Below are 13,160 nucleotides of genomic sequence, written 5' to 3' on the forward strand. Positions count from 1 at the left end.
TGAGACTCAGAGACACTGACAGGAGAAGAAAAGCTTTCCCTTCCCAACCCCTGTGTCTGAGCTGCACCAGAAGGAACCACCCACACTTAGGGGGGGTCTCCCCACTCCTTGATTCCCACACCCAATCGAGAACATCTCTCAAACGTTGTGTTGGCTGCCTTATCTTTGCTGACTCCAGATCTGGTTAAACTGACAACCTGAGACTCAGAGACACTGACAGGAGAAGAAAAGCTTTCCCTTCCCAACCCCTGTGTCTGAGCTGCACCAGAAGGAACCACCCACACTTAGGGGGGGTCTCCCCACTCCTTGATTCCCACACCCAATCGAGAACATCTCTCAAACGTTGTGTTGGCTGCCTTATCTTTGCTGACTCCAGATCTGGTTAAACTGACAACCTGGATTAGCCATCACAGCAGAGTTCTTCCATTTCCCTCCAATCTTCTGTTCCCAAACCCGGGGACACTGAGCTGTCCGTGATGCACACAGGTCCTAATCAGGTCCTTTGTTTCGGTCATGCTTCACCCACAATGGCTAAGAACCCTGATGTTCACAGGGAATTTGGATCAGTGTTTGGACAGCGCTATCTTCATTGGCCTATGGTGTGGAGAAATCCAGAATCACATGCCAATGGCAGACACCAAATACAGTAGCTCCATATCTGACTTCTGGGACTTTACTTCCAAAGGCCTCAGTTGGCTCAGCCTCTCAAGCTTCACTGTGTGCAACACACATCTCTCTCTCAGGCTGGTACCACTCCCTGTGTGCAGGTCTTCTTGGAATATGTCTCACAGCTCTGTCATCAAGAATCTTTTCTTGAGTTCTCCACTGCAAAATGAGTTCCCTGTGAGAAGTTTGTTCCTGAAACCAGAGCAGCTCCTCCCCCTCCTGGGCTGTCTTGATGGTACAAAGTCTGGATGTGTGGTGGGTTCCTCCACGACAGGATGTTCCCTCCTCCTCTGAGTGGTGGGGTCATGACATCTCTTCACTGTGGCCTCTGCCTTTTACATGGCTGGAGACGTTGCCTTTAAAACTGGTGCAGATATGCAGGGTGTGGCTTTTGGAGGCTGGGTCCTCCCTCCTAACATGGGGCTGTCACTTCAGCTGTCCCACAGAAAGGGGACGTGCCCTCTCAAGGGTATGCCCCTTGTTTCCCCAGTGCTGTGTTTCAGCAGCTCAAGTCTCTCTCTGTCTCTCTGTCTCTTTCTCTCTATTTCTATCTCTACAGAGTCTCTTGAGTTCCAGGCAGGACTCGAATCCTGTTTCTCTTCCCAGAGATACCAGGCCCACCCTGGGTGCAGTGTGACCCCTGAGGAACAGATCCTCAAACGACCTCAAGAGTGAAAATAAATTGGTTTATCTTGGCCAACTGTATGGCCTAAAACACTGAAAAGGAAAGTATAACCAAAGATTAAAGGGGCCAATATAATTTTTAAGAGTTCATATGCATAGCTAAAGGCTACATAACAAGCAACAATGTCAGGTAGGAGATACCTTCTTTTGAGTTTTTAGCCATTGTGGCCAAAGGTCATCCCAGATAGTAATCCATCTTAGAACTGGGAAAATGAACAGCAGACGCCAATCTTATCTAAAGGAATATTGACAACTGATTGCTGCTAGATGAGGAACAGCTGACCTTCCTAAAACAAAGACTCTAGATAGTCTGACTAGATTCACCAGATGTACAAATAGTGGTTATCAGCTGGGGGTGCCAACAACACAGTGGACAGTAACAGGGATAACAGTATAAGCGCTCTAGTTGGAGGAGGGAGGCTATAGGAGCTGCCATCTGGGAAGTGGGTGTATAATTGAATATGATGATTTCAGATGTTCTTTGTGATACACACACACACACACACACACACATGCAAATCAACAAACTAAAATAATGTATTATATTTGAGGAGGAAGCAGAAATTTTGCGTCATGTTAATTAGTAGAGGTGATAAACATTACCACTGAAATCTACCTGATGACTTTATAGATATACAGAGGTGCCAAGGATGTGAATGCAATCGATTATGACTAGTAATAATCAGATACAAACAGATTAGAAATAAATGCGCCAAAATCTCAGTGTTAGTAGCAAAAACAACGAGTCTTCCTGTAAGAAAGTGTATTTTAAAATGAAATGAAGATCTTTTTTAAAGGTGAAAAACTCATGCAATTTTATGACTGGCAGGGCTTATACTGTGTTCAGTATTGTAGAACAGTATTAGTTCAACAGCAAACCTGAACATTCTATAAGCACTTTTGAAAGAGAAGTATCCTTGCTCTGGAGTGTGTTACTGAATATGTTAAAGTTGTAATGAAATGCTTCTTCTAATCGTGTGGTTGTCAAATTTTTTAGAAAATTATAAAAACAATTCTTCAAAGCATAAAAATTTGCTCCTTAATAATTAGTAGATGTGAAAAACATTACCATTGAAATCCACGTGATGACTTTATATCCATGCTCAGATGCCAAGGAGCTCAGAAAGTAACTGAATGTGACTAGTAATAATCAGATATATAGAGATTAGAAACACATGTGCAAACATCTTAGTGCCAATTGCATTAAAAATGGATTTTTCTGTATGAAACTGTGTATTTTAGTAATGTAATGGAGATCTTTTCTAAAGGTTAAATACTCATTTAATTTTATATTTTATAGGGTTTATACTGAGTACAATATTGTATAACTGTATTAATTCAACTGTAAACCTAAAAATTTACATCCAATTTTGAAAGAGCTGCAACTTAGCTCTGGAAATTGTTATTGAATATGTCAATGATGTTGTAATGAAATGCTTCTTCTACTTATATGGTTATTAAATAATTAAAAAAAGAAAGGGTACATGAAATTGTTCAGGAAAAAGTGATGGGATGATGTGGGAGGAGTTGTGGGGGAGGGAGTGAGCATGGATTTGATCAAAACACCTTATTGCATGTATGAAATTCTCAATAAATTTTTTAACAGTTAAAAGAAAAAGAAATGGCATTGCCCATCTATGTCAGACTGAAATGTTTTTTCTCCAAGGGCTAGAACATCACAACTTGTACCTTCCTGATCCAGTGCCTTCCACATGACGGTGGGTTAGAATTGGGATTTTCCTGTGAGGGCTCTGACCTCTCTGCTATTTCTCAATCTGACCACCACTGAAATTCTGAAACTTTTATCAATGTTATCTTCTCCTTCTGCTGTACTTGTGACAAGCCATGGAGCTGAAAGGAGACTCTTTACACTGATGACCTCAACACTGTACACAGAATTGTGGTCATGAAGTTTACAAGACTGAAAAATCCCTGAATAGAGAATCTGAAGCAAGGGTCAACTTGGGCTCATGGTCAGAGGACTCAGTTCAGGTGTCTTGGGGACATCCCTGTTGGGTTGAGGTCGGACAGGACATTATAACTCAAGTGTGCTGGTAGGAGGTGAAGCAGAGAGAGAAGAGGAGGAGATTGAGACAAATGTCCCCTCAATGGAACAGCCCCAACCTCTTTCACTTCTTCAGGATCGCTGTCCCCTCAAAAGATCAAACAAAATATTAAGCCCCTTTTAGCTTATGGGCCACTAGGGGGCATTTATACCCGTAGCAATCATGGTGGTGGAGATGACTGCTCTGACTACAACATGTGGTGTGTTTCTTACAGCAGGAAGTGCTTGGATGCACCATGCCCATGATCAACACACATTACTCACACTGGAGCCACTAGAGACCCCAGCAGAGACTTCCCTTGAAGACAGAGCAGGATGTCCAGGCCCATGTGTGATGCAGGAGGTCTCCTGACGTAGGGCTGCCTTCAGCATCAAACAGGACTGCTCCACATGGATCTGCACTGCCCCCCAAGGCCATGTGTCAAAGCTTGGTGGTCAGTTTTGCTTAACTGGAATTTGGAGCAACACTTATGAGATGTGTATCAGACAGTTTTAGGGACTGGGGGCGTGGTCACTGAGGAAATGCTGGGATGCTGGTCTCATAATTTTGGTTTTAGTTTTTTAATTTTTGCTGAGATTTTTTTCATTTCATATAACAGTTCTTTTTTTCAGTTTATTATTTATTTGATAACCACATACTTAGAAGAAGAATTTCATTACAACAGCATTGACATATTCAATAACAATTTTCTGAGCTAAGATGCATCTTTTTCAAAATTGGCTGTAAATTTTTAGGATTACAGTTCAATTGTTACAGTTATACAATATTTTCCTCAGTATAAACCCTATAAGACATGAAATTAAATGAGGTTTTAACCTTTAAAAAGATCTCCATTTCATTACTAAAATACAGTTTCATACAGAAAAATTCATTTTTAATACAATTGACACTAAGATGTACATGCATTTCTAATCTCTATATATCTGATTAGAGATGCATGCACCAACGTCTCAATGTTAGTAGCAAAAACAATGAGTCTTTCTTCAAAGAACAATATATTCTAAAATGAAATGGAGCTCTTTTTTAAAGGTTAAAAAACTCATTCAATTTTATATCTTACAGGGCTTATACTGAGTTCAATATTGCATAACTGTATTAATTCACCTGTGAACCTAGAGATTTATAGCTACTTGTGAAAGAGATGCGCTCCTGCTCTGGAGTGTGTTACTGAATATGTTAAAGCTCTCAATATTGTACTCATTATAAACCCTATGACATAAAATTAAATGAGGTTTTAAACTTTGAAAAAGATCTCCATTTCATTATTAAAATACACCGTTTCATACAGAAAAGATTCATTTTTAATACAACTGACACTAAGATGCATATGCATTTCTAATCTCTATATCTCTGATTATTGCTCGTCACTGTGGGTCACTTTCTGAGCTCCTTAGCATCTGAGCATGGATAGAAAGTCATCAGGTAGATTTTAATGGTAATGTTTTTCACATCTACTAGTTATTAAGGAGCAAATTTTCTTAATCAAATTATAATCCATCTGGCATCCATTTACGCCCACTGGACCTCAAGCATTCCACCATACATGTTAATTCCTATCCAGTCAATCACTTGGACTCAGATGTCCTTCGGTGCAAATTAATCCACTGGAGTCTAGTCAGTTTATCTAGAGATCATTGGTAAGGTCTACTCTCCCTCACCTAGTAGTGATCAGTCTCCCATAGTTCCCAGGCTGGAGATGACCCACCAGACACTTCCCTCGCTCCACTCTGGGCCCTTGTCTGATTGAGTTGTCATGGGTCCTATGTTGAATGCACCTTTGCCACAAGTTCACAAGTGCAAGCTTGCAGTGACTTGAAAGCCTTTGCTTCTGGTGTTATTTTAATTGTGGCTTTTTCTACAACAGGTTCTGCCCTGCTCCACTGTTCTGTGATGTCTCACCACAATCCTGAATGAGAGTAAACCAGGAGACCACAGACTGAATGTTTTCAAATTGTGAGCCCAAAACTTTTTTCTAAGTTTAGCTACATTCTCATAAAATATTCCCTTTTATTTTATTTCCTTTCAGCCCTAATGATTGAAAGTTGACAAATATAATGGAAATTGGCACCGAGAAGTTGGAGTTTTTCCTGTGATTACAACTGAGAAAATGTAGGTGAGAATTGCATTAGTCTTCATGTTGGTTTGGAAAGAATTGGTGAAGTGGGGTAGGATGTCAAGGCTCCCACAGCAGAGCTTCATGGGCAGCTGTGGTGAGGGGTCAGAATGTGGACAGATGCAGAGTGTGAGTTATGCTCAGGAGGTTTTAGGTGAAAACAGAGACTGAATTAGGAAGCTAATTAAAACCAATGTTTTACAGGATTTCTAGGAGACTGCTGACTTTCCTTTAAATAAAAATATTATTTTTATTGACTCTTTGAGATTTTGGACACCCTCCCCTATCTCCTCTCAGATCCACTGCCTTCTCTCTAAACCACCTCCACTTCATGTCATATGTTATTGAAGAGCTGTGAAGTGCAAGTTGTGTTCTCCAAAAACTCTTGGGTGTGGATCCATCCTTGGAGACAGAACAGTTTATCTGGTGTCACATCTTGATGAAAACTGACCCTCCCTCTTCCAGCAGTTACCAAGTACCAATAGCTCCTCACAGATAGAACGGACAGCTTTCTCCCTCTGTACAGGCAATTTCAGCCTTTACTTGAAGTCTCAGCTAATACAGTAACTGAAGTAAGTGCCCGTTTCATATGCTTGAAAATATATAGTTGTAAGTATATGAAGAGGAAATGAGAGTCTATGTAGAAATTTTCCTTTGCTCTACAGAAAATAATTTCCAGGAATTAATCAGTGGTTATAGGGAGATGATTCTGGGATGATTGATCTATGTGCTCATTGGCTTTGCATGTCCCATCAACAGACAGTGAAAACTGAAGGGAACAAGAAATCAGTGTTATATAGCATCTCCTGACGTCATGAATATAGTTACATGGATGTCATGAAGGGGTTTCTATGTAGGGATTTTATAGACTAATAAAAATGTTGCAAATCAAGACCTGGTTTGGAGAAAATTACTTTTTCAAATTCATGTCCACAATGTACTACTAGAGTTCATGAAACACCAATGTATTGATGTCATCTTTACATTTCATGGGAAACCATGGAAAGACTGTGCTTTGAAGGCTGAAATGTCTTAGGAACCCAGAGAGGTTGGGGTTGTCATTTTCATTGTTATTTTTTTTCAGTCTGGAGTCTGATTTTCTGTTTTCATATTATTATTTTGTTATTTAGCAAAATCCTTTTTTCATACTAAAAAAATCATGGAGGTTCATAGTGTAAATGAAGAATGTGGTTATTTAAAATAACGGAAATGTTTACACAAAATGAGAGAAAACTGAAGATCATAGAGGTGAGGTTGCAATCCTGGCTGATGGGACAAGATCTCCACTGTCGTAATGGACTGGGAAGAGAGGACAGTCAGCAAATGTCCACAACGAAAGCCGAGTAAAGAAACTTTACTTTCAGAAGGAAGAACTCTCACCTCATCATCCTGAACACACTGATTCACTGAACATTCTCTGATAGTTGCCAACATAAGCTCTTTTATTTACATAAACTTGGCATCAGTCAGCATGAAGCATGCACTGTTGTCTCTTCTGTTCACTCCCAAAGCCTCTTGGATCCTTCTCGGGCTGTGCTGAGATTCAAACAGCAGAATCCCAAGGACGACAAGGACCAAGCCAGCCACACTAATCCTGATGAGATTCTCCACTGTGTGACCCTCGGACTGTAAGTCTGCAGTTATGGACAGAGGTCCCAGAGGTCAGACCAGACCAAAATCATCAGAGATGACTGCATATTCACCCAGGTTACCTGCCACCCTCACACAAGACTCAACCCTCCTTGTCCAGCACCATAATTTGAGACCCCTCTCAAAACCATCTGGTAACTTCTCAGTCCTGTGGCACAAATGACTTCATATGTCAGGAGCAGTGTTAGCTGACTTTAGCAACTAATGTGTGCCAGCTCCATGCTGAGACTTTATATTCAGCACCTCCTAGTGTCAGGATCATGCAACATGGGATCAGCTCTGCCTCCAGTTAGATCAGGGATGGAGCAAAGTCCCTGGACTGAAGCCCCTGACACTTGCCAGCTCCTGAGTTGGTCCCTGTGGGTAGGTTGCTGTTGTCTACAGAGGAACCTGGGAGAGAGGACAAGAGGAAGGGAAGAAGCAGAATCTGACATGGAGACACAGCTGCTGTTCACTCTCTTACATCTGCCCTGTGGCCTCCCCAGGAACCTCCTGATGCCCAGCTGGAACCTAGAATTTCATGAAGGAGGTGGGGTAGGCATTCTAGGAGGGCCTCCTGTGGTCTCCAGCTCTCCTAGGGGTCAATCTCCTGTCTGAGACTTCCTATGACCTTTAATCCAATCCTAACCAAGGGCTGTCCTGGGGGCGGGATGGTGAGTTACCATTTGAGCTCAGTGTCCTCATACCTGAAGCTACAATTTCCATAGGGGCAATGATCCATGACAACAGGTAGGGGGTAAACGTTAAAAACCATAACACCTCTAAGTCCCCAAAACAGATGAGGTCACAGCACTCGTGGATAAGTCTGTCCAGTACTCCCCAGTGTGAGATCTCAAGCTTAGACAGAGTGGAGAATTGACTACCCCTTCCTGGGTCAGAAGGACAGTGTCCACCCAACTTCATGACTGACACAGTAGGGTCATGTTTTCTCCTGAAGACAAGGAGGGATCTGGCTATTTTGAGAAGGAGGGTATGACACTGAGACGTTCTAGAGAGAAGGATGAGTGAAGGGCTGAGTTTTTCCTTCTGAGGTGAGACATCACTACAGCCTGAATCTGAGGATATGGTACTCTGTGTCTGGATTCTCAGATTCTGAGCCTTCCTTCTCCCCTGCCTCTTTTATGTTCCTCCCTTATTCTCCAAACCTTCACCCTAGTCTCTATCCATGGGCTCCCCTAGTAGGGTCTGTGAAGATCCTGGATCCTTACTGGACTCACTTGGCCCTTCACCTGTGATCAGTATGTCCAGGACATCACTGGGGACTGCCCACTGGGAGGAGAGTCTCTGTGCACCATAGCACCTGTGCCAGCCTCCAGTGGAAAGCCTCAGAGGGCTAATTTGGAAGCTTCCTTCAGAAAGATGATCCTGGGGCTCTCAGCTTGGACTTTGAGGGAGGCCAGTTTCATTCTCTTTGAACAAAGAAAATCTGTTCTACTTGATTTCAGAGCTGTGCTGCAGGGTCAGGATCTCTCTGGGGGTCAGAATAGGTTCTGGTTGTATTATCAGGAAGGGCTGCTAGGACAACCCTGGAGGCCAGATGGAACGGTGGTTGAGGATCTCGTTCCTACCATATATATTTCCCCTCCATTATGCCCTGCAGATGTCATGGTCTCTCACTCTGTGGGACTCTGGCTCAGGAGCAAAGAGGTCCGTTCAGCCTTCCTCCCAGCTGGAATCCGCAGACAGTAACAGGACTCATGGCAAAGGGCCTCAAAAATGATGCCATGAAAAATGGGGTTTCCTACCTGAGATTTGTATTTCCAGGGGTTCACTGGATTCTGACCATTTCTGTGGGTCTGTCTTGTTATAGCCATAACATCTGAAGGTTCTCTTGCTGCTGGGTATCAGAGGGCCCAAGGCGAACAGAGCTTGGGATTTCCAAAGTGGTGAATGCTGTGAGTCCAAGGACATGGAGAGATTCTGTTCTCCTTCTTCGGTCAGAACGAGCCTGTCATATACTCCTCGTGAGTAACAATGGAGGGTCAGGTTCTGTACTGAGGTCACCACAGGGATGGGCAGAGCCAGCAGCTGTGGTTTACTGTTGTAGATTCCTAGGAAAGAACAAGGCAGCATGCTAATGAACTCTCATCTCCCCCATTATCTCCTAGGGCTAGATGGTGAGAAGAGGCACTGTGAGATCAGACTGCTTTTCCTGAGGGCAGAGCCTGGGTATGGGGACCTCAGCTATGATCACCACCTCCAGTGCACCACTACACAGTGCAGCCCTCAGGGCTGTAATAGTAATAACAATATCACCCTCCATATTCCTCTGGCAATGGAATGGAAAAGAGCCTAATTCCTAGGCTCCAGTGGGGTCTGTGGGTTCCACAGGACTGGGATTCCTTCTTTATGCAGATCATGTATTTGTGCCTCCACTGCCCCCTGACACCAGAAGGTCATCTTGAGGTGACCACAGAGAGTGGTTCATCCCTGATGGTGGGATTTTGGAGGGTGCCTGCAAGGAAAGATGAGTTGAGGAGGATGGGTCTGTTTGAATGGTGACACAGTGAAACTCACACTTGGAGATGACATTTAAGCTGGATCCTGAATTGCAGGAGGAATAGGGAAGCCATAGGAGACCAATCCTGCTCTCAGACTCCTGGGTTTTGCTCACATTTTCCACTTTGGATTCTGTGTCTTGGGGCCACCGTGTTCCAGACCCAGTGTCAGTGGTGTTCAGAGCCCTCTCTCCCCTCACACTTTATACAAGAGGGTTTCCCCTGGGATCCAAAGTCAGGTAATTCTTGGGCAAGGTCAGGGATGCCTGAACTGAGTCCATGAGCTCCAGGGGCTTACTGTGGTCTCTCCAGACCTTGGTTCCTCAGGTGAGAGACATAGCATCTGATCCTCCATCTCTGGCTGGGTGTCACAGAGCATGCAGAGAACAGGGTCTGGGACTCCCCAGTAGACTGTATATGCTGTGAGTTCAGGGTCCAGGAGATCTCCTGTGGTCCCTCCTTATTGAGACCGACTTTCTTATTGCTTCCCTGAGAAACACTGGAAGAAGATAATCCCCTCTTTAATGACTGCGGCCCTGTGCCAGCCTTTGAGGCTGAGGTTGCTTGTATATAATCCTAGTAGAAGAGGCAGGGTGGTAAATGGACTCTCACAGCCCACACTGTCTTCCTGGCTAGGATGTGAGGGAGGACATCTCTGAGAGCAGACTCCTTTCATGAGAGTAAAGCCTAGGATTGGACCCCTGAGTGTCTTCTCACCTGTCACCACAAGCTCCAGTGAGTCACTGTGCTCTGACCATCCAGCACGGGTGAGGTAGGAACAGTTATATAGGCCTGCATGGTGCATTTCAATGGATGGGATGAACCAATGGGCCCTGTTCCCAGGGTACAATGGGGTCTGTGGCCATGAGGAATCTTTTTGTCCACCTTTATTGAGATAGTATCCCAAGGCGCCTGCAGTCCCCTCACATGAGATGGTCACCTGGGTCCCTTTGGGGACAAGAGAGCCTGGCTCAGCCCTGATTGTGGGCTTGGGGATCATTCCTGCAGGGAAATCAGACGCTGGGTCAGAGGACATCCTACCTTAGATGCCAGCCCTCAGCCCTGGGACACTCCTCAGTTTCCACAGTATCAGCCACACATGTTCTCTGTCTCCAGTGCCCACAACTGACCCCTTGTGCTCAGTGATGAGGACTTACCTGTGACATCTGGGGACACACTTACCTGCCAGCACTGGAGTCCTGAGGCTGAGACTCAGTCCTGGAAGAGAGTTCTCTGTGAGAGATTGGCCCTGAAGCCTGAGCAAATCTTCCCCTCCTAGTTGCCTCTGAGTCCCCGAGATGACTTGATCATAAAATGTTCAGCTGTTATGCAGGTCATTCCTAGCCTAGGGTGGTTCCCTCACACTCTTCATGTCTTACCAAGGCAGAGCAGGGCTATGAAGGTGGGGGTCATGGCCTTTACTCCTTGTGGCTGCAGCCTTGCAGAGTTTGGGGACAGTGCCCTGTCGGATGAGCAGACTCACAGGTTATGGCTTTTAGAGGCTTGATCCCCCATCCTCTCATGAGAGCTTCATTTCCGCTAACCCACAGGAAACGGAACTGTCCTTCAGAAGAGACAAGTTGTCCTTTCTTGGGTGCTGTGGTGTCTGGATCCTAGACTCCCCAGCATCTGTCTTACATAGATTGTCTTTGCTTGATTGTTGTTTGATTTTGAGACAGAGTATCATTGAATAGCCCTTGGTGGCCCGGAACTCACTGTGTGGATGAGGCTGGCCTGTAATTCATAAAAGTGTGCCTGCTTGTATCTTCCCTTTGGACGATCAGAGGACCCTCAAAAGGAAATAAGACCCATAAATGAACTAGGCAGGTGATATCTGGGTATTACAGCACTTGTGTCGATTTAGAGGGAAGGCAGTAGAGGTGACGCAATAATACATTAACAATGTTTAGTGGATGTTTCCTTTGTTCTTTTCCTAAACTTTAGCATTTGCAAAAATGTTGTGTCATATTTAACAGCCTTTGTCTTTTTCTGTTTTTGAGAACTGGTTGTAACCTGTAGCCCAGTCTGCACCCAAATTCACAACCCTCATGCCTCAGACTTCCAAGTCTGGAATGCAGATGCACACACAGTGCTCAGCTATTTGTTCCTTTGTTAAATGTGCTCACTTATCACTACAGACATTTTTCAGTGTTTCCTTTGTTTACTCAAAGACATGACAGTGTGTTTTTTGTCCTGGAGATTGAGAATGGGGCCTCTAGAAATAAACAGGAATTTACCAATGGGACACATTACCAGTTTCATCCCATAAGATTCAATGTTTTGTTTTCAATATGTTAAAAAGCAAAATCGTTCCTGTCTTTCTTCTTTTGTATATGATGTGAGTTCAGTCACAGGGAACAGGGGTTGTAACTTGAACAAATTTGGATCCTTGGTGAAGAGCTCAGCTCACGCACCCATTCACTGTTGTCCCCAGTGAACCTCCATCAGAATTCCGGGAAGTTATCTAAGCTGCCTGCTCACCTGCCCCTGAACCTCATGATCGTCAATGAAAACTGTGCATAACAGAAGAATGTAATATGTGAAGCATCCATGTGAAAAAGGGGGTGTCATGGATTTCCTCTAGAGTATTTCCTTATCATGTTCACTGGCATGAGTCTCTACTCTAGGACAATTTACCAATCCAACATCTCCTAGAAGGGCAGGCACAGGACACTCACTGCCTGTGTGTACTATGGAGAAAGTGATGGAAGTACTTAGTATTCTCCCCTCTTGCTTCTGAGACATGAATTCTACCAATCAAAAGAACATCAATGACTATCAGTATTAATATTTTTCTTCTTTTCAGTCTATATTTAGTAACCCTATTTCATTTCTATGTACATTTATTATATCAGATAAAAGCCCCTGGAACCTGAGAGATAGCTTCCATGGAGAGTATTTGTCTGGCATCCATGAAATCCTTGGTTTGATCCCATCACTGTATCAATCTGGTGACTTGGTTCATGCCTGTGATCCTCACCCTCATGGTGTGGAGAATCAGAATTCAAGGTCATTCCTTCTTTTTTTGGTCTTTTTGTGAAAGGGACTCTCTATAGCCCCAGCTATCCTGGAACTCACTGTGTAGACCAGGCTGACCTAGAACATACAGAGACCCAAAATCTGCCTGCCTCTGCCTCCCAAGTGTTGGAAGTAAAGTTGTGTGTCACCATGTCCAGCTTACAAAATCATTCTTGTTTCACAGCGAATTTGAGGTCACCCTGGGTTGTATTGGCCCCCGAACAAAAACCAGCAAACAACCAAGCACTCAAACAGTAAAAGCAAACAAGTTCTGACAGCAGTTTATTCAGGCTTTTCATTACAAGCACGTTTAAGGTGGCATGCCCACTCTCTGTCAGGGCAACAGCACCCCAGCCCCAGTGTCTGATGCCTTTCTGTGACTTGTGTGCTCGGTATGTCACATGACCATCGTATTTCTTCCCAATTAACTTCATTCATACTTGTCTCTGATACGATCACATGGTG

General features: G+C 43.9%; 1 protein-coding gene across 1 annotated transcript; it reads right to left on the reverse strand.

Moving 5' to 3' along the window:
• Positions 1-6,975: 6,975 nt before the first annotated feature.
• On the reverse strand, positions 6,976-12,175 carry LOC103744703 (leukocyte immunoglobulin-like receptor subfamily A member 5). The gene is given in 7 exon segments (XM_029570126.1): positions 6,976-7,163; positions 8,090-8,167; positions 8,409-8,528; positions 8,925-9,230; positions 10,395-10,679; positions 11,057-11,139; positions 12,159-12,175. Coding segments are annotated over 7 exon segments (1,077 nt in total).
• Between the last annotated feature and the right edge of the window lie 985 nt (positions 12,176-13,160).

Source organism: Nannospalax galili, unplaced genomic scaffold, assembly GCF_000622305.1.
Source record: "Nannospalax galili isolate Female #2095 unplaced genomic scaffold, S.galili_v1.0 scaffold1123, whole genome shotgun sequence".
Lineage (NCBI taxonomy): Eukaryota > Metazoa > Chordata > Mammalia > Rodentia > Spalacidae > Nannospalax > Nannospalax galili.